General features: G+C 53.4%; 1 protein-coding gene across 3 annotated transcripts in view; it reads left to right on the top strand.

Annotated features, from left to right (window-relative positions):
- FLT4 (fms related receptor tyrosine kinase 4) overlaps nucleotides 1–27,459 on the top strand; it is a 56,934-nt gene that overhangs the window by 22,577 nt on the left and 6,898 nt on the right. For all 3 annotated transcript variants that reach the window (XM_080555098.1, XM_080555097.1, XM_080555099.1), the window contains exons 3-27: nucleotides 3,128–3,402; nucleotides 7,668–7,780; nucleotides 8,642–8,804; nucleotides 9,079–9,218; nucleotides 9,769–9,937; nucleotides 10,654–10,771; nucleotides 11,409–11,560; nucleotides 12,330–12,492; nucleotides 14,375–14,519; nucleotides 17,178–17,286; nucleotides 18,004–18,363; nucleotides 18,545–18,691; nucleotides 19,348–19,479; nucleotides 19,789–19,895; nucleotides 20,035–20,170; nucleotides 20,982–21,086; nucleotides 22,566–22,679; nucleotides 22,885–22,973; nucleotides 23,265–23,412; nucleotides 23,971–24,065; nucleotides 24,567–24,689; nucleotides 25,043–25,154; nucleotides 25,527–25,626; nucleotides 26,063–26,168; nucleotides 27,089–27,228. In XM_080555098.1, the coding sequence (XP_080411224.1) occupies nucleotides 3,128–3,402; nucleotides 7,668–7,780; nucleotides 8,642–8,804; nucleotides 9,079–9,218; nucleotides 9,769–9,937; nucleotides 10,654–10,771; nucleotides 11,409–11,560; nucleotides 12,330–12,492; nucleotides 14,375–14,519; nucleotides 17,178–17,286; nucleotides 18,004–18,363; nucleotides 18,545–18,691; nucleotides 19,348–19,479; nucleotides 19,789–19,895; nucleotides 20,035–20,170; nucleotides 20,982–21,086; nucleotides 22,566–22,679; nucleotides 22,885–22,973; nucleotides 23,265–23,412; nucleotides 23,971–24,065; nucleotides 24,567–24,689; nucleotides 25,043–25,154; nucleotides 25,527–25,626; nucleotides 26,063–26,168; nucleotides 27,089–27,228 (3,561 nt within the window). The remainder of the gene's footprint in view (nucleotides 1–3,127; nucleotides 3,403–7,667; nucleotides 7,781–8,641; nucleotides 8,805–9,078; nucleotides 9,219–9,768; nucleotides 9,938–10,653; nucleotides 10,772–11,408; nucleotides 11,561–12,329; nucleotides 12,493–14,374; nucleotides 14,520–17,177; nucleotides 17,287–18,003; nucleotides 18,364–18,544; nucleotides 18,692–19,347; nucleotides 19,480–19,788; nucleotides 19,896–20,034; nucleotides 20,171–20,981; nucleotides 21,087–22,565; nucleotides 22,680–22,884; nucleotides 22,974–23,264; nucleotides 23,413–23,970; nucleotides 24,066–24,566; nucleotides 24,690–25,042; nucleotides 25,155–25,526; nucleotides 25,627–26,062; nucleotides 26,169–27,088; nucleotides 27,229–27,459) is intronic.

Genomic DNA, 27,459 nt, shown 5'->3' with positions numbered 1-27,459 from the left:
AGGAGCTGGCTGCACAAAAGCAGAAACCTCTGGAGGCATTGTCTTGGTCCTGCCTGTGCCAGCCCAGCCCCAGCCATCCCATCCTTTCCCATCCTGCAGGTGCTGGGCGCCTTGGCAGAGAGGGAGCATCACGCAGCCCTGGTATTTAGAAAGGGAAGGGCAAGGGTGTCCTTTGCTGCCCAATAACTTGTTAACAGAGCCGACTCGTAGATGCTTGTGGATGCACAAACCCTACTTTAGCAGAAAGGAAGTATTTGACCCTAAAGCCCTCTTGGCTCCTGCAGAGGAAATGAGCACTGCAGCGAGGCTGTAGCAGCCTGAGGACAAGACAATGCTTTGCCATAACTGCTCTGGAGCAGTGTGCAGGGACACACACCACCTGCTGCTCTCTCCTACATACGTGTGGCTGCTGTGAGCATCCTCTGTGGTGCTGTGGGGGGGATCTGTCTTATCCCAGCTAAGCCACAGCCAGCTTTGCCCATCATACCATGCTCAAGAGCTTCAAAGAGGATTGAAGAAAAGTGGTGCCAATTGCAATGTCTCCTTTGAAGAGCATCTGTCCCCAAAAGATTTAGGAAAACAGCTGTAGAGAAGCATACAGTGCAACTGTTTCCAGCTGGCATCAGCAGGCTCCGTTGCCCAGAGACATGTTATCACTGAGCTGAAAGAAAACAACTTGGGGAAAAAAAATCTTCAAAGGTGACAAATAGGAGGCAGAGAACAGTCCAAAACTGTTGCCTGGCCCTTTTCCCAAATGCAGAGGGTAGATTCAGAGCAAAATCCAGGTGAGCCTGGCCTGCCCTCATCGCTGCCTTCTTCCAGTCCTCTTAACACAGCAGTGACACTAACTTGGACTCTAACATCTATGCATTGTGTCCCCACTGGAGCTGGTTGAGCAGCACATGATGCAAGGAATGCCTCGGTTCAGAGCCGCCCGCAGGCTGGTTGTCAGGTCTGTTTGTACTGGCCCATCCGTGTTTATACAAATCCGTGTCACTCAGCTACTGCTAGCCTTGATGGTTAATAAAACAAGTGGATCTGATAATGCGTGAAAATCCCAGTGGGTAAACAAACAGAAAGCGGAAACGCTGGAGACTTGTACAATTGCCCTGCTCCACGCGGAGTGCCAAAAATGCTTGAGCAAACGCAAAGGGCTTCGGGGCTCCTTTGCACAACTGGGGCCTGGAGCTTTCAGCTCTGCTTTGAGAGCGGGACCAGGATGCGCTCTGCACCCGATGCGGTGGGGACATGGGCACAGGAGCAATGGGCTTGCACAGAGGCTGCTGGATGTTACTGGTTTGGAAATGAGATTTACTATTATTTTTCCACGTGCATGCATAGGAGGGGAAAAGCTCAAAATTCAACAGTTCTGTTTTTATTGAAGCGTTTGTGAGACTGATCCCTTGGAAAAGCCTGCTGTGATTCGTGGGCACAAACTGCCAGGGCTGTAGTTCTCGTCCTGTCTCAGGCACTGATGGCATTTTTAATGAACGCAGAAGTTTGAGCTGTGTTAGAGGGGCTGTCCCCAGGAGCCTGGTGGTGGCCCCAGAGCCCTTGTAGCTGGCGGCACAGGGACTTTGCAGCATGCTGCCTCCGAACTCATCTGCAGTGAGCCAGGCAGCGGGAGCTGGAAGAGCGAAATCTGCAGGAAGACAAATCAGCTGCTGAAGAGAAACACAAAGGGGCACGTCTTTCCCCCCACGCTTGGACAGAAATCCTGTCCTGACTGCGTCTGAGCCATTGTGCCCTCCAATGGCACCTTATCTCGCTTCCTCCTCGCTGTCCCTTGCCGTCTGGATCCAGCTATTGATGACAGTCACGGTCTGGCTGTGCTTAAAAGCATCTGTCCCAGACCTGCCCTGGCAGTCCCCTGGCAGAGGAGCTGCCTGTGCCAACATGCCCATTCCCAACTTGCATAAAAGATGAACCCAGTTTCCCCTAATAGAGCAAACAGTGCGACAAAAAGCCATTTTTTGCCCCCACAGCTGTCTCTTGCGATGTCTTCTTGTTTTCCATTTCTTTTCTGCGCATTCTTAAGTGACTCTCAGCTACACTGGCAAACTTTCAAGCGTCCACTGGGCCATCTTCTGAAAGGGGCTCTGATTTCACAGGAGGAAACTTCCAGCACGGAATAAAAGCTTGTTTTGTTTGTAGTAAACAAGTGCAATTGTAGCAAGCTGTGGTAGGGCGCCCGTGCGTACATGTGCATATACAAACCTCCTGCACTGGAGAGCCTTGGCCGTATATAAATACACACAAGCACGCTCTGTCTGGACCTTTCGTGCAATTCCTGGATTTTGCTGTTTGTCTTTGGGCCCCTCTGGGTGCAAGGCTGGGGAACAGGCTGTGCGGTCGTGCCCTGCAGCTGGGTGCCTGTCCTCGAGTCTGCGGAGGAGGGAAGGGGCAGCAGCCCCAGCCAGCGGGGAGGAGGATGGGGTTTGGGGGCTGCAGAGAGCTGGGCAGGGCAGGGAACCCCCTCCCATGGCAGCGGGGAAGGAAATGCCGCCGGCAGCTGAACAGAAGGCAATCAGCTGAGCCTCCCTTTGTTTTCTCCTCGCTCTCCTTTATCCCTGACTCCCCCCTGCTTTTCTCTTCCTCGCTTTCTTTCCAGTCTGCTCTCCTTCCCTCATTCTGCTTCCCGCTCCATTCATCACCCCACGAGTCCCAGCCAGCAGCTGCACTGAGCCAAGGGAACTCATCACATCCGTGTGTTTTCTTAATAGCTTTGGACCCTTTTAATAATGAGAGAGAACAGAGAATAAATGGATCCTTTCCCTCAGGGCCCTGTATGGCTCCCTATACTGTTTTCAGTATCAGTAGGACAAAGTCATGGGAGCAGGAGAGTTGCTTTTGAGCAGGCTGACACCTTGCATACCCAGGAGGTGACCCAGGGAAGGGGACCAGCCCCTGCTTGCCTGGCGCTGAGTGAAGCTGCTTGCCACCTCCTCGCACTTGTTTTTCTCCATGGAGGAGGGCTGTTCCTCCAAGCCACAGCCCGAGAGCAGTGGCTGTCTGGGTTATGAGCAGAGCCGTGCATGCGTGTGGGAGGGGAGCGTGGGGCCATTAAACCCCCACCACATTCACTCTGCTTGCCCCAAAGCTAACTCTTCTTTTTGCCCATGGCCAGAGGACAGCATCCTTTGGAGTGGTCGTGGCCTGGGGGCAAGGTGGACCCCACCGGGAAGGAGAAGGAGACCGAGTTCGTGGCCTCGGCAGCCCCCAGTGCTGGCCGGGCAATCCGGGAAGAAGACTGCGAGGGGACCGGCACGAAGCCGTACTGCAAAGTCCTGGTGCTGACGGAGACCCAGGCGAACGACACGGGTTACTACCGCTGCTACTACAAGTACATCGATGCCAAAATCGAGGGCACCACAGCGGTCAGCGCCTACGTCTTCGTGAGAGGTAAGAGCCGTCCGGCGGTGTGTGCTGGGGGAGCTCAGGTGCAGCCTAGGCACCAGCACAAAATCTGAAAGTTTAAAAAGCCCGACGTGCCCGCCAGCCTCCCAGGGCAGAGTGGGGCTGCAGCAGGCTTGGGGAAGGGGCCAAGGGCTGGCTCCTCACACTGAGAAGAAAGCAATATCCGTCCACTTCTGGGGGATGGCAGCAGCGCCTGGGATTCAATTATGTCCCGGCCTGGGGGCATCACTCCAGCCAGGCTGGAATGCAGGAATTTAAGGAGCAGGAGCCAGGCCTCAGAGACGCTCTGCCGCTAAAAAAAGCACAAGAGTTAGCTTCTGGGCAGCTGGGGGCTCTCAGAGATGCTAGAGGCGGAACGGGGCTAGGGATGATAATTCTCCATAAAGCTGAGACTGAGAGGGGGAGAGGAGGAGCAGCACAGACTCGCTGTGTGCAGCCTCCTCCTGTCCCCAAGCTGGAATGGCCCTGGAGCTGCTTCCCTACGGCAGCCCCACATGTTCCTTTCCATGCTGTCTGTGCAGCAGCTGCCCCTGCAGACAGGGTTAAGGGATGTGTTTTTGAGGAGGAGGGCTCTCTGCCAAGCTTGGAGCCCGGACCTCAGCTCAGCAAGGGGCTGCAGGGCCAATTCTCGGCTTCCCTGTGCCTCAGGGGCTCCCCCTTCGCTGTCTCCCCCACCGCTTTCAGCACACTCCAGAAAGATAAATGAGCACTGTCCCCTGGAAACAGTTGGCCGAGCTATTTCTCTTTCCGTCCCCATTTATTAGTTGGTGCAGTTGTCACGAGCCAGGCAGGTCATGACACACAAGATGCGTTTTTCAGAAGTCCCAAGGCAAAGCCAAATTTGCCTCTGCAACTATGCATAGAAAAATGTTAGGGGCACATCAGAAAAAGCTGGGCAGCTGCTGGACAGGAATTGGAGTCTGTTTGGGCAATTACTTCATCTTACTGGGGGCTCTGCTACTCATCCTAGAACAGGACAGAGCTTCCCTGGGTCCCAGGAATGTTGTGAGAAGACATCTGTGAGTTGGACAGGGGCATCCAGACGTTCTGGAGCATTGCATCAGGATGGAGGCAGAGAGCTGCTTACACGTGTAGCTGAAAATAAGTGCAACCTAACAGGCTTACAGCAGGGTGTGCTTTTGCAAGACCCTGGTTTCTCTATGGATGTGGATTTCCCTTTTAAAAAATTTGGATTTCAAATCTCCAAGTGTTTCAAGTCAGGTGTGGATGTGCAATCCAATAAATGCCCCTTTCTTTGTCCCCTTGTCCACCTTTTCTCACCTCAGCCTCATCTGCAGCTTGGTGATGGCTCTCCTGTTTACCAGAGAACAGCAAGCGTGCATGTACGACGTAGCTTAAGGGCAATAAATCCCACGCTGTCAGGGTGCATGGGACTCACAGGGTGCCTGTGGACAGCATTCGTGCAACAGATCCAGCCAACACCTCCCAGTGTTGCTTTGCACATGGCTACAAAACACATGTTCGTACTCATTCCGATCAGGCTGTGCCCTGTTATGGCTATCAAACATCCAGGAAACTTCAGGGTTCGCCTGGACAGACTTCCCGGGCAGGAGAAGTGACATGTCCAGGAAAGCCCAGGCATACAGTAACCGTAGCCATTGCAAAGCATCCAGATAAAGCCCTGCCTGTCCTGCTGAACCGGACTGCAATGTGAAACTGTCCCTGGAGAGTTTGGAAGGGCTGATGTAAGTGTTGGGGATGTTCGGAGACAGCACGATCAGACCACGGATTTATCCACCAGCCGCATTTCTCATGTTAAGAGCTTGGTGAAATTGCCAGGAACAAAATATCTGCGTTTGGCTGGAAACATGGGCTCTTCTGTATTTTACCTGCAACTCAGTTTTCAAGTGAACTCATGTCTCGTTTCCCACATGTCTGGTTAGGTGTGTGTTTTATTACACCTACAGATAGTGCTGTAACCATACCGAATGCCTCATCAGGGTGGAATAGGATACTTACAGCCCCCATCTCATAAGGCTTAGCATATATTAATGAAGACGACGCTAAATTATTCCCATCCGACCCATTAAGACAGCCTTATAGAAAATATGTGATGTGATCAGAAGGGGAGGTAGTGCATGAATCACGACTTGTTGGCAGCAGGACCTGCCCAGTAAATCAGTTAGTTCTTGGCTACCCTCTGAGCTTGGAGGGGACCTCGGAGTCTCTCACCTCTGGCAGTTGTGTGCCTCCTCCCTCTCACGTGCCCAGGGCTTGGGAAAGGAATGAGGAACATGTTCACACTTCGAAACAAATCTGTGATTTCAGAAGACAGCAATTCTGCACTAGTACAAAACCCCAGGAAATAAAGATAAGGATTCTGTGGGCACCCTATTTTCATTAAGAGCTGACCGATACGCTTCCTGCGTGTGGTTTGTTTCCCCTAAGCTGTAGAAAAACACATTGCACCCAGAGCAGGTTTTTGCAGCATAACTATGACTGTGGCAGCAGTTTTATAGACCAAAAATTGAAATAAATTCCCTTATGCACTTAACAGTGTGAGCACTGGGTTGGATTGAGTTGGACCTAATGTGACTTGAGCAGCAGAATCCCCAGATGGGGATGATTACTGCCTTCATCTTTGACTTGTCATTTTAGATGGGCAGCTTTAAGGGTTGGCTAGCACAGGAAAGGAGTCTCAGGCTGGACAAGCAGCCCTCTTCATGCCGCAGTCCCTTGAAAACGATGGTTTAGCTGCAGTCCAGGTGAATAAAGAGCCTTTAAGGCTGCTGGGGTCATGTAGTCTGATTCCAGCATACCAGAAGCAGCTCCCTGGGGGAACGCCCCGTCTCCCAGGTGGGGACCCACCACTTCCTTATGGACCTCCCCCTCACCCAGGGGATGGTTTCCTTTAACAAAGCCAGACATGACCACATGCTGGGTGGGTGCTTCCACAGGCATGACTGTTACAGAGGAAGGATGCTGGCCAGAGCAGGCATCAGAGACAGCAGGGACCAGTCTGTGTTCAGAGCATCCCTTGATGCATGTGTCCCTGTCGAAATGGGCAGGCGGGGGCTGCTATTTCAGAAGAAATCATCCATCAGTGAAGCACTGCCAGGGGACACCAAGCACTCTTTTGTAATTCACTCTCTCTTCCAATTTTGTCTTCATCCCACTTAGTCAACCTCAGGGGCTGCTGCTGCTTCTGTGCCCTATTTGGGAGGGTCCAAAGAGTAGAAAACCCCTCAAAGCGAAATATGATTTTTAAAGAAAAGCACTGCCAGACAGGTGAGCAAGTGCCTCAGCAGGAGGTACTGCAAGACAAACCTCACCCTTTCAACCCTCTGTCTGGACGTGGCTTAGGATAGAAATGTATTTTGCATCTTGGTCTCACCAGCGCTTTCCAGTGGGGAAGAACCCAAAACAGGGACTGCGCTGCCCTGTTAGCTTGCCAGCTCTTGGTGCTCCGTGGCTGGTCGGTGCCTGGCACGATGGCTCAGGGCCGTGGGAGATCTCTACATGCTGCTGTCAACCCAAGTGGAGCCCCACACAGGCAACGTGCTGAGCGGGCCAGGACAGACCCCTCTGCAAACACATTCCTTCTCGGCGCTGGCTCCACGTGGAGGAGTTCAGTGTGACGCCCCTGGACTCGCCAAGTCACTTTGCTGATTAATTTCGGGCGGTTTTGCTCTTCCTGTCAATATTTGCGCTTGCAGCAGTTAGGAGGCAGCAGGGTGGCAGCCCTGGAAATCTCAGCTCATCTGTTTATCTGCCGGCCGGGATGGCTGCAGGATGACATCTGCATACCATTTAGCTGCGGATCACTTCCTCGCCCGGGAAGGTCGCGCTGCCTGCCGCCGCGCCAGGGCGGCACAGCCCCACGGCTGGCCCCAGCACGGGGCCACGTGCGGGCACCGGCTGGGCAGGCGCTGAGCGCCGCCGCTTTCACAAAGGGTCAGACCCAGGCAGAGACCTCGAAGGGGCCAGGAAAGGGGAGGTCGTTTCCAGCACTGCCCAAATGGCAGAGAAGTGCCGCTCCACCTGAACGGTGTTTGGCGTGGGGGAATCGGCCAGCCCAGGCACGCACCCAGAGGCTGCTCCCTTTGCGTTCAGGGTGTCTCTGCTGGCTGTTGCACATCGCAGATGGGGCTGACCCGCTCAGCACCACTCCCTCTGGCAAGCTCATGCTGCATTAAAGAAAGCCAGAAAGCCTCCTATTCTTCTGGTTCCTCCCTCTTCCCACTTCTTCTCTTGCCTCTTTTTAGTTTTGTATTCCTTGTGTCTTTTAGATTTCGAACAGCCATTTATCAACAAGCCAGAAACACTCCTCATCAGCAAGAAGGAGAATACTTGGGTACCGTGCCTGGTGTCCATCCCAGACCTTAACGTCACTCTGATCTCGGTGAGAGCTCCTTTAGTGGGAGGCTGGGGACTGACATGCATTGCATTTGTTGTGCATTTGTAATTGCCTGAGTGGAAGCAGGACAGGCACTGCCAGAAATGGAAAATGCATGGGATACATTTTCCATGGAAAGTACAAGCCACTGGTTTCCTCATTTTATTTGCTGGTTGAAGCGGTGTTGTCCAGTTCCCTTGGGCAGATCCTGTGGGTTTCCTGCCAACCTTGCTCCTCTTCCCTGAAGCTCTATGAAACAAAACAGGGCTTTGTTTTAATCCCATAGCATTGCCTCTTTGCTCCGGTCTCTGTGATCTGCAAACCCCCTAGGTGGTCAGCATCCCCATGGGGAGAAGGCTGCGGCTCTCTGGGGCTGTTCACTAAAAACAACTCTATTATCAGCTTGCTTATACCTTTTTTTTTCTTTTTACAATGCAAATACATCCTTCCAGGATGAGTGTTACTATTGTACAAAGGCCTCCAGGGACACTCCAGGGGCCAGGGGCCTTTCCCTTGCCCGGGAAGGACACTACCCAAGGTCAGCCCTCACCCCAATTGGGCTGATGTTTGGGACATCGGCATCAGTTTCCTTAGCTATCACTATCAGTTTCCATTCCTGGAAGTTTCTGGCCTGCTGTGCGGATGGGGAGGCTCGCAGCGCAGGATACAGCCGCTTGGGGTTTAGGGGAGGCTGCAATTCCTAGATGACAAACCCTCTGGGGGAGGGAGCAGGAGGCCAGCATAGCGTGATGCTGCATAATTTCGCTCCACCAAAGGGAGGTGTTAGCCAGCATGAAGCCTGGAAGAGGTGGGGTGGGAATGTTGTTACCCTCTCATTTCACTTGGCAAACATGTTGTTTTTTCCAGCAAAATTCCCTCATCCACCCCGACAGGAAAAGCGTTTTCTGGGACAACAAGAAAGGTGTGCAGGTACCCACGCACTTGATCAGGGACTCCTTGTTCGTCCAGTGCGAGACTGTCATTGACAAGAAGGTCTTCAAATCCAACTTCTTCATCATCCATATAGCAGGTGAAGGTTTGGGAAAGCGCAGGGGGACGGTCTGCAGTCCTCTGGTGTAGTTCATGGGGTTGTTATGGCCCTGTCTAGCTCCACAGACTCTGCTGTGTGCCATGCTGAGATACACTCAGCAGCACGAGTTCATGCCCAAGCCTCCTGTAACTGCACAGTCCGAGCTGCAGATTCCCAGGTTGCTTTTCTGTTTTGCACTGCTTTTCTGAGACACATCCCAACTTCAAAGAATCAATAGATCAGAAATGTCTTTTCCTTGCCTCTTCTGCATCAGGGAGTGAACTGTACGACATCCAGCTGTACCCCAAGAAAGCCATGGAGCTGCTCGTGGGAGAGAAGCTGGTCTTGAACTGCACAGTATGGGCCGAGTTCAACTCTGGTGTCCGCTTCCAGTGGACTTACCCTGGCAAACAGGTACTGGCAAACAGGGCGGCTCCCCATGCACTTAAACACTTCCCTCTGAGTTGTCCCGTCCTGCACATTCACTGTTCTTCTTGGCATCATTGGCAGGGCAAATACTGGCTTCACTTCCACCAGTGTATATACAGACCAAGCATCCGTGGCTTGGATAGACAGGAGCTATTCTAGTCTCACAGCCCAGGTTTAGCAAGAGCCTGCAAGAGGATCCCTTCCCCCTGTGTTTTCCTTCTGTGGCAGAGTCTGGCTCTTGTGAACAGCGAAACAAGGGAGTTCCCCAAGGGCATTATGGTGTTCACATACGTACATGGCTCCAACCTAGTTCCTGGGCTGCGGATCAGAGCAAAACCTGTGCTAAACTCTTACCCAGCCTTGGTCAGTCAGTCACACAGGGCTCACTGCCTTCCCATCTGCAGTCAGTGGTGGAGATGCCTTTCTGGGGAGAGACAAACACTGGACAGCAAGAAATGCATTTATGAGGATCCCGCCTGCACAACCCTATCCCTTTGATACCTTTCACGCCCTGTTCTCTGCAATCTCCCACCAGACACAGCGAGCAGTGATAGAGCCGGAGCGCCGGTCCCTGCAGACGCACACGGAGCTCTCCAGTATCCTGACCCTGCACAATGTCAGCCAGCAGGACCTGGGCAAGTACACGTGCACTGCCACCAACGGCGCCCAGATGCTGGAGGAGAGCACCGACGTCATTGTGCACGGTAAGGTGCCTTCTGCTCCCTCGCAGAGCCATGGCCAGAGCCAAGCCACAGGCAGAGTAATCTCCACATCTTTTAGGAAGGGCTTGGCCCAGTGCTTAGTAGTGGGGCTCCTGCGTTTCCATCCCACCCTGCTTTAGTGAGACCCAGCTTTCTCCCAGTTCCTCAGCCCTTCTGCGCTCTAGCACCACACTGGGAGCACAGTCACACTCAGCAGGATGCCCCAATGGTGATAGAAGGAGAAATGCAAACACCACATTGGCCCAAATGACAGCAGGAAGGCATGCTGCACAGACTGTGTCACCTCCAGGCACACAAGGCACCATCAGCACTGGGCAGCCTGCTCCTGGCAGTGGAAAGGTCGGGGTCAGCCCAGCCTCCCTGCAGCCCTGATGGCTTCCAGCAGAGGGGCAGAGGCAGCTCATCAGCTGCCGGAGCTGCAGCGTTGTGCTGGTGGCCCTGCCTGGCACCCATCCCTCTGTCCCCTTCTGCTCCAGCAACAGGGGCTCTGCTGGGAACAGGAATGGAGAGGAGGGAACTATAGCAGATTTCAGTTATTTTGACTTCATCATCACAGCAGCAAAAGTCAGTTCTGCCTGTTCTGCTACAGTGCCCCAGCTGGCCTTGGTCCTTGCTGTTTGATCCTGTGGGAAGCACACAGCTTGGTGACGGCCCGACTCTTTGTGCCTCCTCCTCCATACTCACCTCTTCTCTTGCAGAAAAGCCCTTCATCAACGTGGAGTGGAGGAAGGGCCCGGTGATAGAAGCCACTGCAGGAGACGAAGCTGTGAAGCTGCCGGTGAAAGTCGTGGCTTACCCCCCACCAGACTTCCAGTGGTAACGCACCTTTCTTGGCCCAAGACACCTTCTCCTCTCCTCTTCTCTTCTCCTTCCCCCTACCCAAGAGGAAAGCCTAGCCTGGCCTCCTTGCTAGTTCTCTCTGAGGCCAAGGTTGTCCCAAATGTCACCTTTTTCCACCCATGGAGGGCTGCCCATGTTCCTGGGGTATTTCCCCATGGTTGACCTGCCCTAGCTCTCAGCAGCACAGCTTGAGGGGTGAGGATGTGAGGTATGGGGGAGAAGCAGCAAAGGTATTGGCCTGGTTTGGCAGCTCTGTGCTGTCTGGAGAGGCCACATGGAGCTCCCACAGGAGCTGCCCCCTCATGCCCCTGCAGCAGGAGTCACAGCTGCCCAGAGGAGCAAGAGAGAGGGATTGTGTCCTGCATCAAGCTGAGCTTCCTCCAGAGCTAGCTGGGAGCTTTGCGCCCAAGCCGTGCCTGAGGCTAAGTCACAACACTGCCAACCTCACACACATCCACGAAGGACAATGTGCAGACCCGTAACTCAGGTCTGAGGAAGGCCCAGGGGACCCTCCAGAGAGGACCGTGCTTTGGTGGGGACCAGCAAGCCCCTGCCTGGCTGCCGGTGGGACACTTCCTCTCCGTGGCTGCATTTTCTCTCTGCCTCCCCGCAGGTACAAGGACGGGAAGCTAATTCCCAAGCAATCTCAATCTTCAATGCAGATCAAGGATGTGTCGGAGCAGCACGCTGGGACATACACGCTGGTTCTGAGGAACAGGCTGGCAGGGCTGGAGAAGCACATCAGCCTCCAGTTAATCGTCAACGGTAAGGGAGGGGGCCAGGGCCAGGGGGAGAGCACTGAGCCCATGGCCCTGGCCTTTGGTGTGCTCCAAGACCAAGCCCCTGCTGCTTTCCTAAAGCAGTTGGTACCTACATCATCTTGTGCCAGTTCCTGAGGGATGCTCTGTTTACAGCAGGGCTGCATCCTTGTGGCCTGGGTGATGCAGCGCAGGAGTGGGAATCAGGACACTCAAGTTTTGTTCCTGGCTGCATTGCTCTTGGCAGGGTATGTCCTTGCTCAGGGCGTTTCACAAACAGCAGCTGGGGCTGCTGCTGAAGGTGATCCTAACTGATGGGGACTTGAGAGCACGGCAGCTGCAACCCACGTGGAGCCTGCAGCTGGAACAGTTTCCCTGGCTGTCCCATGGCTCCTGGGGAGCTTTCCTCTGGTGGAAACTGGTTGCTGTCGTGCAGGAATCAGGGGCCAGCACAAGAAGCAGTAGAAGGGCACTGCTGCCTGGGGATTTGTCTCCAGCAGGCTCTGTAACCTTGTGCTGGGGGCTGCTAGGCAGCACTGGGAGTGCTGCAGTATCCAGACAGTCACGCCCCGCAGAGGAAGGAGAAATGCCATCATTTGAATCTGCCTAAGTATAACCTGCTCTGCCTTACACGTCTGAGCTCCTCAGGAGCTGCCCTGAGAGCCACAGTCCTTTAATGCCTGGTCTCTCTACAGACAGGCCTGGGGAGGGCTGTGCGCGGCCTGGGGATGCAGCAGCTGAGCCCAGGGCCCCTCACTGTGTCTCTCTTCTTGCAGTTCCTCCACGCATCCATGAGAAGGAAGCCTCTTCCCCAAGCATCTACTCCCGGAGGAGCCCCCAGGCCCTCACCTGCACAGTCTATGGCATCCCAGCACCGGAGGTGATCCAGTGGCAGTGGAGGCCGTGGATGCCCTGTCGGATGTTCTCTCGACGCAGCCTGTAAGTGCCATTTCTCCCAGCACCCGCATCCTTGCCAGGCCACCAGCACCGGTTATGGGCTCCCCGCGACCCTGGCTGTATCCCAGACCCTATTTCACTATTGTCCTTCCAGCCATGATGTGGCAAGAGGAGGATAGCAGCAGCTCGGAGTGCCGTACACCCACTTGCCCCATAGAGAGGTGGAATGGATTGCACCAGAGCTGCTTGCTGTGCTGCCCGTGGGACTTCGGCCCAGCCTGGCTGGTCCCAGGCACCAAGTGTTTCCGCAGCTTCCCCTGCCCCCCCAGCCATCTGTGTCCGGCAGGGGATGTCCATGGCCCAGCCACACCTCACAGCACCTGCAGCAACACCCACTGACTGGTGACAAAGCTTGTAGCTCCCTCAGGCTGTCTGCCAGGGGCTGTGCGAATGGGGAAACTGAGGCAGATTGTAGGAGAAATTATCACAGCCCCTTGGTGAGACCCTGAGACAGCAGCTGGGGCTTGCTCCATTCCTGCCCTCAGGTCCCTGTGGTTTTTTGGTCCTTCATCTTCTGCTGGGTGATGGAAGCAAAAGCACTGGTAGGCAGGGGGTCGGAGCTGCTGCAGAAGCCAGGGGAGTTGTGCTGTACGAGTGCAGAACCCAGGGGAAGTGCCAGCTCTCTGCCAGCTGCCAGGCAGCTCGCCCAGAGGGTGTTGGTGCCGGCAGCACCGACGGATAGGCAGGAAGGGTGCGTGCCCGCTGCCTGTTCCCCAGGAAGCGGGGGCAGCACAAGGCAGGGCTCCAGTGGTATTTTTTAGCTGTGGCCTTGCAGGAAGAGGGAAAAGGGATGCCGGAGAGTTGTAACCAGAGCAGTCAGGGCAGAGGACATCAGGTTGCCTGGAGGAAGCCGGGTCCTGCGGCCCTGTGCAGGCTGTTGTCGAGCCAGGGACACCAGAGTGCTCTCCATTGCATGCGAGCACACCATGGCCCTGTCAGGAAGCAGAGGGGCCCATGAATTATGAGCAGTGTCTCCCAAGGCCGCCGTGTTTCTGCCTAGCTTAGCTACAGAGGATGCAGGAGGCTTCTTTCTGGCTTCCTGTTGTTTACACAACTCACCGGTGTGCTCGCCCCGCTGAGCACTCTGCCGGCACCGCCAGCAGCGCGCCCTTGCCCCTGCTCCTGGGTGTTCAGCTCCCCCCTGCCTCTCTGCCACTGCGAGCCTTTTCCCTCCTCACCTCCCTCCCTGGATTTTGGGCAGACCCTCCCACCTCCCTGCTCCACCTGAAGCAGAAGCACCCTACAAGCTGCAGCATCTTGGGTCTTTGACAGATTTGGGTTCTCTTCCCTGCCCGCCTGCCTCAGCCCCAAAGAGGTGTCACCATGTCCTCAGGAGATGCCAGCAGCATCTCTCCTTGGGATGTTTCCCTCCCAGCTTTTGTGGGATCTGGGGTAGGAGGTACACCCTCAGGTGCTGCACACTCTACTCTCCAGGCCAGCACCCAGCCGGGCTGTGACATCCCTGACGCACAGCCCCAGCCAGGCCCCAAGTCTCGTTGTTGAGCAGAGTGGCATCAGGAACTGCCCCAGGCACACATGAACAGTTTTCTCTCCTTCCTATCTCCATCCTTAGCAGTGAATTTTGAAACCACCGGCCTGAGGGTGAAGGCACTGCCTGGGACACCAGTATCTGGTCCCTGCTTCAATTTTCGTATCTGTAGATAAAATTTGCCTCACTAGTGACTGCAGAGCACTCTTATAAGGCACTTTAGGACCACGTAATTAAGAGACCCAGGAAATTCTGCAGTCAGAGAATAGGAGCACTGGTTCTCAGACACAAAGCTATTTTTGTTGCCTTCTTCCCAGCTGACCCTCTCCCCATTTCTCTTCTCTTTCCCCTGTTCCTCCCTCGCTGCTGGATTAGCAATAGCAGGCACCGGGCAGCAAGACGCCACCAGCGAGACCGGATGCCCGAGTGCAAGGACTGGAAAGACGTGTCGCAGCAGGATGCAGTAAACCCCATCGAGAGCATCGACACCTGGGTGGAGTTCGTGGAGGGACGGAACAAGGTGAGGCCGCAGCCCCAGGCCCATCCTAGAGCAGGGAGCGGGAGTCTTGGTGGCGTCCATCGCTATCAGCCAGCAAAAGTGGCCTGGAAATGAACCTGGCAGAGACGGATTTGGGGAGTGCGTCACACCTCTGCTTCTAAAGTAAACCAGCAGCAGCCATCCCCGGCTCTGGGGCTCTGCGGTACCAGGCAGCCCCAGGGCGAGGGAGAGCTGTCGTCTGTGAGAAATTTCCCTGCGTCCAGAGAGGCTCCCACGGGGGCTGACTGCAGAGGAGAGATCACACCGATCACTGCTGAACTCGGGGCACCCAGCTGGGGAGGGCGTGGGGGTGAGGCTGGGGGGGCTCCCGGGGGCATTTCTGAGTCCTCCTGCTTGAGCCGTTTTGGGAGAGCCAGATCCAAAGAGCAGCCCGCATAACTGGGAAGGGAAAGCAGGAGCCACACGCTGACCAGGAAATCTCCGGCCTCGGGAACATCCGTGTGTGTGGCAGGGCATTTCATCTAGCTGTCCCCTTCCTCGTGGGGTGAGGGTGGTACGGAGATGCTGGCGTCCACCCGCTGCAGGTTTGTGAGGGAGAGCACACGTGTGCCCTGCAGAACCCACTTCTCCATCACACTGTTTCCTCTCTGGAAAGAACATCTCTGCCTTGTCACGGTGTGTGACCTGCAAACAGCTGGACAGTGCTCGTTGCCTGTTTCTTTCTGTCTCTCTGGTAGCCGCAAGTGTCAGGCCTGTGCCCTGTGCTGCGGCAGGGTTCCTGTTCCCGCTGGTGTCGGGCACCGGCTGCTCGCAGAGGGATGCAGAACAAACAAATGGGCCCCCGTTTCCGAAAGTCACTTCCTGTTTTCCTACACACCTCCAAAGGCACTTCCCGTTCCCCGGCCTGGCCGGGAGTTCGTCACTCTGCCAAAAGGGTGGCAGGGGCAGACGCTGCTCCTCCCAGAGCAGCCGAAGGGAAAGGCAGCGATCAGCGTCCCCTGGGGAAGGGGGCAGGGGTGCTGGGAGCTCCTGGGTGAGACGACCTTGTGTCCCCCTCCCAGTGTGACTCTCATCTTGGTTCTTCTGTCTCTCTAGATCTTTTGCTGTTTCCCGCATTTGTGTTCCCTCTTTTTTTTCTTTCCCTCTTCCTCCTGTTCCACAGCATGTCCTCATTCCCAGTCTGTTAGGTGCTAACTGCCCTGCAGGTCCCACTCGGGCTGTGCAGCCCAGGGATGTGCAAGAGCTTCAGGAGAGGAGAGCTCTTCCCCTATGTCCCCAGATCTGCTTTCTCTCCCTGTCCTCCTCCATTCTGACCTGTCTTTTACCATCTTCCTCTGGTTTTTACCATCTTGCTCCTGGTTTATATTCTGCCCATAACGGCCAGAAGGAGCCACCATGCGTGCAGTGCATGGCCACGCACTCTGGATGGCAGGATGATGCCAAATGCAGACCAAACCCAGTTTAAATGTAACAGTACCCATTAGAGGGAAAATCCCCAAGAAGCACGAAAGGCTGCACTCAGAAGTGCCACCAGTGGGGTCACTTCAGCTGTATTGAATATTCCCAGGAAACAGAAAAGGCAGCATACAAAAGTGCTAGTAATAAGGTCACTTCAGCTGTAATGAATATGCACTGAGTGAATGACTGTTCCTTCTGATTTACACAAGCTAATATATTGCCACTTCGAATTAAAATCCCTTCCAAAGTGTACGGGATGAATAGTAAAGACGAAGTACTTTCCCTATAGGAAATAAATCTTTTGCATTTTAAACATTGCCCCATTAGAGGGATCTTTGAGTGTAATTACCTTGTCATTTAACTGCGGGGGAGAAGGAGAAACCTGTGCTTCAAACTGCAGATCTCCTCTAAGGGGAGTGCTTGTAGCATACTTGGCAGCTCGCATGTGTGCAGTGTGAGCTGGGAGGAGGAGAGCCGCCTTACTCCCTCACCGCCTTTCCTGGCTTCTTTGGAGGCAGCATCTCCTGGGACCGAGCTCCCAGGACAGCAGCCAGGCTGTTTGCCCAGCCTTAGTCATGTCTTGCTGGAAGGACAGATGAGGAAGCTTTTAGGATTGTGTCTATACACACTTGGAATGTAAAGGGAGAAGATGACAGCTCTTCCTGAAGTGGCGAGGGCTGGGATGCTTCCAGAGGGCTGATTTCCACTTGTGGATAAAAGGAGGAGTAACGGGTCTGTAAGTACCTGTAAATCCCACTGAACTCTGTGGGACCCTGAGCAGTCACCTAACTAACTGCAGAGGGCTCAGGGAATCACAGTCTCTGTGTCCCTTCCCTCTCTCCCCACTGTCAGAAAGGCTGGCAGGAGCTTAGCCATCCCCTCATCACGTTCATGTCTCCCGTGCGGGGCACAGGCCTGTCCCTGTGGTGGCCAGAGGGGCTTAGCGAGCAGTTTGCTCCCATGGACGTGCATCCACACTGGCTGGACACTGTGAAAAGGAGCAGAAATTGGGGATAAAACCACACTGCTGCTGCTAGAGCCAGCAGATGAGGCTTGAAATACACAAAAGCCTATTTTTGCATAACCCTTTTCCAGGTACAGCTGCTCTCTGGGGCCAGGCTTGTTGTGTGTTTTGCTGCCTGCCAGAGAGCAGCGCTGATCCTACTTTTCTCTTCCCCTTCATCCTTCCTAACTTCTTCTGATGCTCTCTTCCCCCACCAGACAGTCAGCAAACTGGCCATCCAGGAGGCCAACGTCTCAGCCATGTACAAGTGTATCGCCTCTAACAAAGTGGGTCGAGACGAGCGGCTGATCTACTTCTACGTGACCAGTGAGTACCGTGCATGTCCCCTCCACACGTGTCAGCTGGGCTCTCTGCCTGGAACAGGCAGGTCCCTAAACCTGCCAGATCCTCTCATTCACACGCAGCACCTTACACAGTGACCAGGAAGGCAGCAGGAAAGCAGGGGTGCCCCACATCTCTGCTAAGCAGCAAAAGCTTGGAGCCCTGGCAGCAGATAATGCACTCAGATCTGGAGATGAGCCGGTGTGGCTACGTTTAGGGGATGTGCCTGGTCCAAGAGCATCCTCTAGTGGCACTGCCAGAACCACTCCCAGGCAGGGTCCTTCTGGCCCCAGCCCTTGGCACGGTCCCCACAAGATTTTGGTGGTGGGAGAAAGCCAAGTTTGTAGGAGCTGGAGCCCAGCAGCGGGGGCTGGGGTCTTGGCCCATATGGGGGCACATAAGCTTCCTGCCAGCAGTACCCTGTGCTGGCAGGAGCCCGTTTGTTCCTGCTGGGGACAGGGAACTCAGCAGGGGCACAGCAGTGGGCAGAGGCTTATCTTCGGGCCTGTCTAGAGAGACCCGAGAAGCCTCGTAGGCAGTACCCGTGCTGTCAGCAGCCACCAGCCTTCGTGGAGGCAGGTGAATACCTGCAACCACTGAGGACAGCAGGGTCTTAGAGAGCTGAGCCCAAGGAGACAAATTCAATGCGCCTGGTAGTTGAGCCAAGAAAACTCATCCACATGTTCATTTCCTTCCTGAAAGCTATTCCAGATGGGTTCGAGATTGAATCCCAGCCCTCGGAAGAGCCCATAGAGGGACAAGACCTCCAGCTGAGCTGCAATGCAGACAACTACACCTACGAGAATCTGCAGTGGTATCGGCTGAACCTCTCCAAGCTCCACGATGAGGAGGGCAATCCCCTCGTGCTGGACTGCAAGAACGTCCACCACTATGCCACCAAGATGCAAGGGGAGCTGCGTTTTCAGCCTGACTCCAACGACGCGACCTTGCTGCTCACCATCCCCAACATCTCCCTGGGCGAGGAGGGAGACTACGTGTGTGAGGTGCAGAACCGCAAGACCCGGGAGAAGCACTGCCACAAGAAGTACATCTCTGTGCAGGGTGAGGGTCAGCAGGGCGGGTGGGAGTGACGGAGGAGAGCTGGTGCTCTTGCTGCAGTCAGCTTCCCAGTCCATCCCTGGGAGAAGCCATGCAAGCAGGGGTTAGACACCCAAAGCCCGCTATGAATTCTTTTGATCAATCCGTTTCCCGTTTTCCCCTCCTCTTTGTGCTGCTCCTCCAGCCCTGGAGATCCCTCGCCTCAAGCAGAACCTGACAGACATTTGGGTGAATGTCAGCGACTCCATAGAGATGCGCTGCAAGGTGGACGGCAACCACGTTCCTGACATCAGCTGGTACAAAGACGAGAAACTGGTGGAAGAAGTGTCAGGTACAGTGGGGTGGGGATGAATCAAAGGCAGGGCATCATGTCCGGTGGCCAGAGAACTCAGCACTGCTGGGTTCTGGGAGTTGCTGTGACCAGGCAAAGGCACCTGGTTCTCTGAATTGTCTGAACTCTGTTTTAGTCGTATTCTGCCCTGGTTTGATGCATGCTCACTGTCTGAGTCGTTGCCCTAGGGCCTGGCTCAGCACTGTCTGTGCACATGTACATTCAGAGAGCAAAGAGATGCATCATTTTCCTTCTTACACTCAGCTCAGTGCTGGGCATCTCTGCTAAGGCAGAGACCAACCCATAACCTATGGAAGGAACATGGGAAGTATCCGGGCACATTGCAGAGGGAAAGGAACAGGCCCTGGAGGTGAAGCAGAGCTTGACACACCATCCGGATGGCCCGAGCACTGTTGCCATCCAGCAATGTCTGTAGGGGTTTCGTTCCCTCCATACACCGCCTGAGGAGGGCCTCTCCAGGGTAGTTTTTGGTCTGTAAGGCCCCAGAGGAGATCCTCTGCCAGCCGGCACGATTTCATTCTGTCATCTAAAATAAAACAGCCAAAAAATAGAAGCTTTATTTTCAGCCTCAATGAGTTCAATATATGAATCCTCCTTTCCTGTGAGTGACCACCATAACCCTCCCTGCCTTACAGGGATCGACCTGGCGGACTTCAACCAGAGGCTGAGCATTCAGAGGGTGAGGGAGGAGGATGCTGGGCTCTACCTCTGCAGCGTCTGCAACGCCAAGGGCTGTGTGAACTCCTCGGCCAGTGTCTCCGTAGAAGGTACCAGCAGCCACAACACCCCTTGGGGATGAAACCGTCTGACAGGAGTGTGTCCAAGGTCCCATGCCTCTTCCCTGTGATACCAGGCAGCAGGGGGGCAGTGAAAGCCCCTTAGGGCACCTGTAGTCCAGAGGATGTTTAGCTTGGGAAGCGTCAAGCTACTCTGCTCTTCTCAAAGTCAGCCTGCTCAGACAGGCTTAGCATGAGGGGAAACACACCTCCCTGGTCTCTCCACATCCTGAATGGGACAGCCGAGCTGGGGTAGGGAACGGGCATCTCTGAATCTGCAATTTCACTCCCATCCCACAGGCTCTGATGACAGGACCAATGTGGAGATTGTCATCCTGATTGGGACTGGGGTCATCGCTGTTTTCTTCTGGATCCTCCTTATCCTCATCTTCTGTAACATCAAAAGGGTATGTGGTTGTCTCTCTGCCGGGGCGCGTAAGGGCTGTAGTAAAGACGGGGACAGGGAATGGCCTTTGCCAGGGGAAAGCAGGTTGAGGCAGGCAAAGGAGGCATCTCCTCACCCGCTGTGTTGGCTGATCCCCACAGCCTGCCCATGCAGACATCAAGACTGGCTACCTCTCCATCATCATGGACCCCGGCGAGGTGCCTTTGGAGGAGCAGTGCGAGTACCTGCCCTATGATTCCAGCAAGTGGGAATTCCCCCGAGACCGCTTGCGCCTAGGTGAGCTGAGCCCCATCCCCACCACTGCATGCTGCACCCAGGGCTTCCCACCAGCCCTTCAAACTCACCCTCCAGGTTTCTTACACAATTTTGTGTATTTAATGCCTCCTCTCTGTCTCAGGCTTCCCATCTTGTCCGTACTGTCCCTAAAGCCCACTTGTGCCTGGGAAAATCTCTTTGGGTCTCTTTGGCAGGTCTGAGCCAACTGTAAGCCCAGACTCTCCCACCATACCCACAGGCATCACTGAGACCATGAGACCTCTGGGCATGCTTTAAAACACACACACACACCCCTACGTTCTCCATCTGGCAATCAGGACACAGCAGCCCAGTTCACGGGAGGTACCCTGAGTTCAGGACCAGGAACGCAGCCATTATCCTCCTCATGCTGAGACACCCACCTGCAGTCTCTTCCCTCTGTCTGGGAGGGTTAAAAGGGCTGCAGACTGCCTTTGATGCACTGAGCAGTGACGTTAGCCCTGGCTGCTCTGCTGCAAGGTGTCGCAGTTACCTTTCCCACACGGCCTGTTTGAGGGCAACAAACAGCCTCTCACTTCTGCAGGGCCATTTCCTTCCTCCACTTTGTCCATGCCAGGTCTGTCTCAGTTCCTCCCCTCATCCTCTCTCTTATTCTCACCGCCAAAGCAAGCAGCCACCTGGAAAGGGCATATGTTGCACTCCTTCCTTTTCCTTTACAACCCTTTTTCTTTCTTCATCCCATGGTTTCCTGTAGGGTTTTTTGTTTTTTCATCCCATTCTCCATGTGCTGCACCTGCCTTCCTTCATGCTGCCTCTCTCTTTTTGCCCATAGGTAAAGTCCTGGGTCATGGTGCATTTGGGAAGGTGGTGGAAGCATCAGCATTTGGAATCAATAAAAGTAACAGCTGTGAGACCGTAGCAGTCAAAATGCTGAAAGGTATGTGGACAGCGAAGCAGAATACGCAGTCCTTGTGGATATAAAGGGTGCCAGAGACAGTCTACCTTGTAAATGACTGACTTTTGCATAAAACATTTTCCAGGGCCTTAACAAATGCCTTATCTCCCTTAAGCACTCCTGGGTGCTTCTGCTTGAGCCAGCACTGAGCTAGGGGAGAGAAGCTGGAGCCAGTCTTTTAATTTATGGCTTCTTGGCCTCTACACATCTGATCCTCTTGGCCTTCCTTCGTGAATGCTTTAGCCCCACCCAGCTGCACTGGGAGGCAAGTGGTAGAGCAGATAGCAGGGACCTGGGGAATTCAGCTTGCAAGGAAATTTAACTGTCTGCAAAGGCAAAGAGTAAGATCTGTCTCGAAGGAAGAACAAGAATCCAGAGCCCCTCTCTGGCAGGTCACCAAAGAAAATGTTGCTCCTAATTGCCTTCTTCAAAATGTTCCTGTATTTCATGTTTATGGGCCAGGTTCAGAGCCGGGTAAAGAAGCACATTACAGCTCTGGAGCTTAGGAGGGCTGAATTGGCTTTGCATCCAAAGCCTGGTCAATCCACTGTGAGATTTTAAGCCACACTTTCAGACAGGCATCCAGAACATTATCCTGTAATTTGGCTACCAACAAAATACCAAGGCAGTCCCCAGTCAGCAGTGGCCTGTACGTAGAAACTGAACCATGGCTTGGCTCGGGAGCACTTACCACTGCAGGTGGACGGGTGATCCGCATGACAATTGCAGAGAGAAACCTGGCCATACAAGGCTGTTTTACAGTCCTTTGAGGCATGGCTCTTACCTGGCCCACCAGCTGCAGCTCAGGAGGATGTTTCTCTCTCTCAAACTAAATTTGCAAACTCCCAAGTAAGGCAAAACGCATATGGGGAAGGCAGAGAAGTATGAAAAATGCACACAAAAACAGAGAATGCACCTTTAGAGTAAAACAGAGGAGCAAGAATTGTTGCAAATTAGGCAGTCAGAGAGAAAATGCAGTACAGAGAGCTGACAGGGGCACAATGCTGTGTTTGCTATGGGAGAGGAATTATAAAAAGATCTGAGGCAGCACCTATCTTCAGTCACAATCAAAAGCCTCAAATGTCTTTTTGTTTCTAATTTTCCTTAAAAGAGTTTTATAGCTCGTTATCTCTGCTTGGAGGCTAAAAGGGCAGAGATTCAAATGTGTGCATCTGTATGTAAGCCTCGAGTAATATTTTTTCTGCACAACTATTATAAGGAAAAAATTGTTGGATGCAGGTTGTGTTTGCTTGGGTCCCTGCACCTGCAGGATGCATCCTGTGCATTACAGCAGGGATCCTGGGAGGCTCTGCCATTTCATTTGGAAACATGCAATAACAAAATGTACCGAGGCTTTGGGGTCACAACCTCCCCAGCAAGACTCACATTAACACTGTGCTAAGACGGGGCACAAAAAAGCTGCAAGGAGGCATCATCATGACGTGGTTTGTGTGTTTCCAGAGGGAGCTACCGCAAGTGAGCACAAGGCACTGATGTCAGAGCTGAAGATCCTCATTCACATCGGGAATCACCTCAACGTGGTGAATTTGCTGGGTGCCTGTACCAAACCCAATGGTAAATATCCCAGGGCGTCATCCCCTGTGCCGTTTCTGCTGGCCACGAGAGTGACTGCAGGGACACATGGGGACGTTATCAGTGTGTATGTGTGTGCTTAGCCTTGGTGCCACAGCATAGCAGCACTGCGTATAACGTGAATTGGGGCAGATTCTGACTATTCCAAGTCCTTGCCTCTTTCTGACATTTGATTTCTTCTCGTCAGGTCCACTCATGGTTATCGTTGAGTTCTGCAAGTATGGCAACCTCTCCAACTACCTGCGGACCAAGCGGGAAGGGTTCAGTCCTTACAGGGTAGGTAACCTCCTTTGTCCCTAGGGACTTGTACCATGGCTAGGGAAGGAAGACATGCAACCAGAAACATAACCCGACAATGAGACAAAGACACCCTCTGTCTAGCAGTAGGTCACCCTTACACAGTGATGTTGGCTCATGGGTAACATCAGGGAAGAAATTTCTGTCTGAAGTGGGGAACAGGTGCTTCCAGACCAAAATTACAGTCTAAGAGCGGGATGTGTAGCTCATGGGCGCAGGAACTGCACTGTGTGTTGCCTGCTGAGGTTTTTGTTTTGATCTTCTTGCTAGGAGAAGTCACCCAGGCTGCGTATTCAGGTCCAGTCCATCGTGGAGGCAGTGAGAGCAGACAGGAGGAGTCGTTCCAGGACTAGTGACAGTGCTATCTTCAACCGCTTTCTGATGCACAAGAGCCAGACGGCACAGCCGATCCAGGAAGGTAATACCCCAGCCTTGGCAGTAGCTCCTCACCTAGTCCGTCAAGAAAATGCCAGACTTGCCTAACTTGGGAATGGGGAGAGCACGACAGTGGGCAGCTGGGACCCAGCCTCAACGCCGGTGACTCCACTATTGTGTGGCAATTCCCTGAACAGGGCTATTATATTCATCTGTTGTCTCTTGGAATAGACTTTAGAAACCCTAAGGGGAGGATTAAGTCACTTAAAATTTTTTCTTTAGCCTAAAGAAAGAACTGAAGGGTTTCCTCAGTGGGTCCTACCTAGGGCAGGAATGATGAGCTGACCTTCAAAGTCCCTTCCAGATGTTTTACTGAAGTATTCTGGAAGTTGGACTCATTCTCCTCACACTTGAATAGGTTCCTGCTGTGTGCTTTCTGCCACCTAGGCAGAAAATCGTAGGTGGGAGAGAGTTTCTCCAGTTAGCACCAAGCACTAGCTGTATCTCACCCAGGGGCTATTTGTAGCCTGCAGTCCTAGAGAGAGGCAAGGAGGACAAGAGGCCACTCACTGTCTAACCATTTTCTTGTACTCCTGGGCAGTGGATGACTTGTGGCAAAGTCCCTTGACTATGGAAGACCTGATCTGCTACAGCTTCCAGGTAGCACGTGGCATGGAGTTCCTGGCATCCCGAAAGGTGAGTTCGCCCTTTCCAGTGCTCCTTTCTTCTTTTGTGTATGCCTGACTAGAAAAGGCCTGGTGAGGTCCGTCTGTGTAATCACAGAGCCTCTCCCATGAATAGCCGGGCTCTTTGACTGGCTGTTTCCGATCTCTAGTATTGCAGTGTGAACTTGTTTTGTGATTTATCTCTACAAAACCCTGCAAAACTACTACAAAACCTCTACAAAACTGCCTGCAGCCACTTTGCAGGTGACACACAGAAAGATTCAGTGATCTGCCTCATGCCCCTCAAGAAGTCTCAGGCAATGCAGGGATGGGAATTTAGTCCTCTTGCATTTCATCCTCTCTTTAATTATCTCTTTTTATTTTTTTTGTCTTGAGCTCCTCCCTGCTTCCACTGTTTCCCCATTACAGATCAGGCTGGCAAGGGAAGGATAGGGGTAGGGAGTGCTTTGCTCTTTATGATGGTGGTTCCTGTCCCTCTGATTTTGCCCCCTTCTTCTTCATGTGCCTTCAGTGCATCCACAGAGACCTGGCAGCTCGCAATATCCTGCTGTCAGAGAACAACGTGGTAAAGATCTGCGACTTTGGCCTGGCCCGGGACATCTACAAGGACCCCGACTATGTCAGGAAGGGCAGTGTGAGTGCCATCTTCTTAAACCCTATACAGATTAGGCCTCTGGTGAGGTGTTGATAAACTACTCTGGGGATGGAATAAACTGAGGAAAAGATAAAAAGGGAGGAGTGGAACCACTTGCATGGCTGGGACCAGGGACCATTGGCCCAATAATGGAGGTTCAGTCCACCACCACCAGGCTTCCATCTCCTCCCTTTTGCCCCTCAGCCCTTCAGAACTATTCTATCCTTATACTCTTTCAGTGTGTTTGTCCCTCCCTCTGGCCTAACCAAACCTCCGCTCCTCCATCAGGAGGATCAGGGCTATTGGCTCTGGTTCCTGAATAAGCAATTGTGCCCCTTGTCTCCCTCCTGCAGGCCCGCCTGCCCCTGAAGTGGATGGCTCCAGAAAGCATCTTCGACAAGGTCTACACTACCCAGAGTGACGTCTGGTCCTTTGGGGTCCTGCTCTGGGAGATCTTCTCACTAGGTGAGTGCTAATGAGGGCCACATGCTGCTGAGGGAGGCAGGACCTTCCTCCCACATAGCACCTTGGTGGGTCAGTCTGTGCAGGAGGCCCTGGTGCTCTGCAGCATGTCTGAGGAGTGACGGGAAAGACATCAGTGTGGGCAAAAGAAATATAAAGGCCATATCCACCCGTGAACAGGGTGATGGGAGGCAGCCTCCTCCCCACTGAGGCAGAGGGGCCTGTCTCAAGCAGCATCAAAGACATGAGCTGTGCATGAGAAGTGACCACAGCTCCCATGTGTTTTGAGAGGAAGGGCAGTCTCAGGACATGGACTGTTTTCTGATGGCACACTTCATGTTCCCGCTTCCTCACCCCTCTTCAAACCTCCTTTAGGGGCATCTCCATACCCTGGAGTCCAGATCAACGAGGAGTTCTGCCAGAGGCTCAAAGATGGTACCAGGATGAGAGCCCCAGAGTACGCCACAGCAGAAATGTGAGTCGGATACCTCGTGGATCCCGGCGTAGGGCAGGGCAGGCCCCTTTGTGGGATGCAGAGACTTTTCAGCCAGGGTTTGAGCCAACGTCTCCTCTCCTGGGTTTGAATGCAGGACAGAGCTATCTAGGAACACCAAATCCCTTGCATACCCTCTCTGGGATGGTTCTGTAAGCTGGCAATGTGCTTTGCTGCTCCGGATGGTATCTGAGGTGTCTAAACTGGCTCTGTCTGAGCTAACAGTTATTCAACACAAAATGAACCAGCCACATTGCAGCCCCCTTCCTGTAGGTCCATGGCACAAAATGTGCTGGGTACCAAGCTTTTCTCCACACTGCAAGTACACACTGTGCCAGCAGGCACCACATGGGTAGGAGCTGCAGAGCCGGGTAGGAGGGGGTTTCTGTGGTATAAAACCAGTGTTTCTTCTCGGCAGTTACCGTATCATGCTGAGCTGCTGGCATGGTGATCCCAAGGAGAGACCAACTTTCTCCGACCTGGTGGAGATACTGGGGAACCTTCTTCAGGAAAACGTCCAGCAGGTGAAAATCTCTCTGTGTCCCTGTACAGCTCCAGACTGCTAGCTCCCCCACTGTGCCCTCCTCTGATGCCCCAGGCAATGCAAAGCCTTTGCATGGGCCAAGGGATGAGACAGTGTTTCCTGGATCAGACAAGTGTGTCCCTCAGGGGTACTGGAGACAGTATTTCTACAGTAGCCTTCTCACTGAATCCTAAAATAGCCCCACTCCTTTCAGGGCGGGTGCCCTCTCAGTCGTCATTCCAGCATTTCCATCCTAATCCCCAGATGATTATTTGAAATTTTTCAGCTGACTCAAGGCCCTGGCACTCCTGCCTCCCACATGACTGCATAATGAAAACCCGGACTTCACCAAGGTTTCTGAAACTCTATCTTCAGATCTAAATGTCAGGGCCATGTGAACTAAACAACCGTTCCATTACAGCAGTCAGATATCCACAATTCTCTGAAACTATTACTAATCACTGCCATGCAGTAACTCACCAGCACTTCTAACTGCAATGAATGTGCAGCTCTGCTATTAACTTTTTCTTGATGTTATCAGAACTTATCTGAAGATGAGAGCTAAATGCTTAAAAATGAGTACTGACCTATCCTGCCCCTCTGATTTTAGCCTTTCAGCACTGGATCCCAGCACAGGCATGACTAAGTCACTGTGCTTTGTCCATGTAGGTCGGAGAAGTGTAGGTGCCACCGGACTGAGTTGTTTTCCTGCTCACACACACACCTCCATGGACCTGCAATGCTCAAAAACACGTAACTCAGTGGGCACAGAAATCTCCAGGCAGATATTTTGTCTGAGAGAAACAGAAGACATAAAATAGGAATGTTCTTCCCCAGCTCTGATAGTTTCTGTTTGTAGAGCCCTTTCTAGCAGGAAAGACCTCCCCTTCTTGTAAAGCCACTGACTGTTCTTCCTCCCAGGAAGGGAAGGATTACATCCCACTGAATGACTCTCACAGCTCAGAAGATGATGGTTTCTGCCAGGTGCCTTCCTCTGCCCAGCAAAACTCAGATGAAGAGGACTTTGACATGAGGATACGTTGCCACAGCCTAGCAGCAAGGTGAATCCCCTGTGAAAAGGGCTGAGGGAGGCCAGCGGGCAGCCAGTGACCTGAGCTGTAAGGAAGTTTGAGGGATATGAGGAGAACCCAGTAGTGAGAAGTTGGAAAAATCCGGGGTGATCAGGTGTGATCCAAGCACTTAGGCCATAGTATCTTGCTCATAAAAACAAAATCACTTTCCTTTGCTGAGAAACAAGAGTCCCCAGTGTCTGAGCCTGACATTCCTCCTCT

Source organism: Anser brachyrhynchus, assembly GCF_964034855.1.
Source record: "Anser brachyrhynchus genome assembly, chromosome: 14".
Classification (NCBI taxonomy): Eukaryota; Metazoa; Chordata; class Aves; order Anseriformes; family Anatidae; genus Anser; species Anser brachyrhynchus.
The sequence above is the reverse complement of the archived record's forward strand: the minus strand, read 5'-3'. Positions and strand labels throughout refer to the sequence as shown.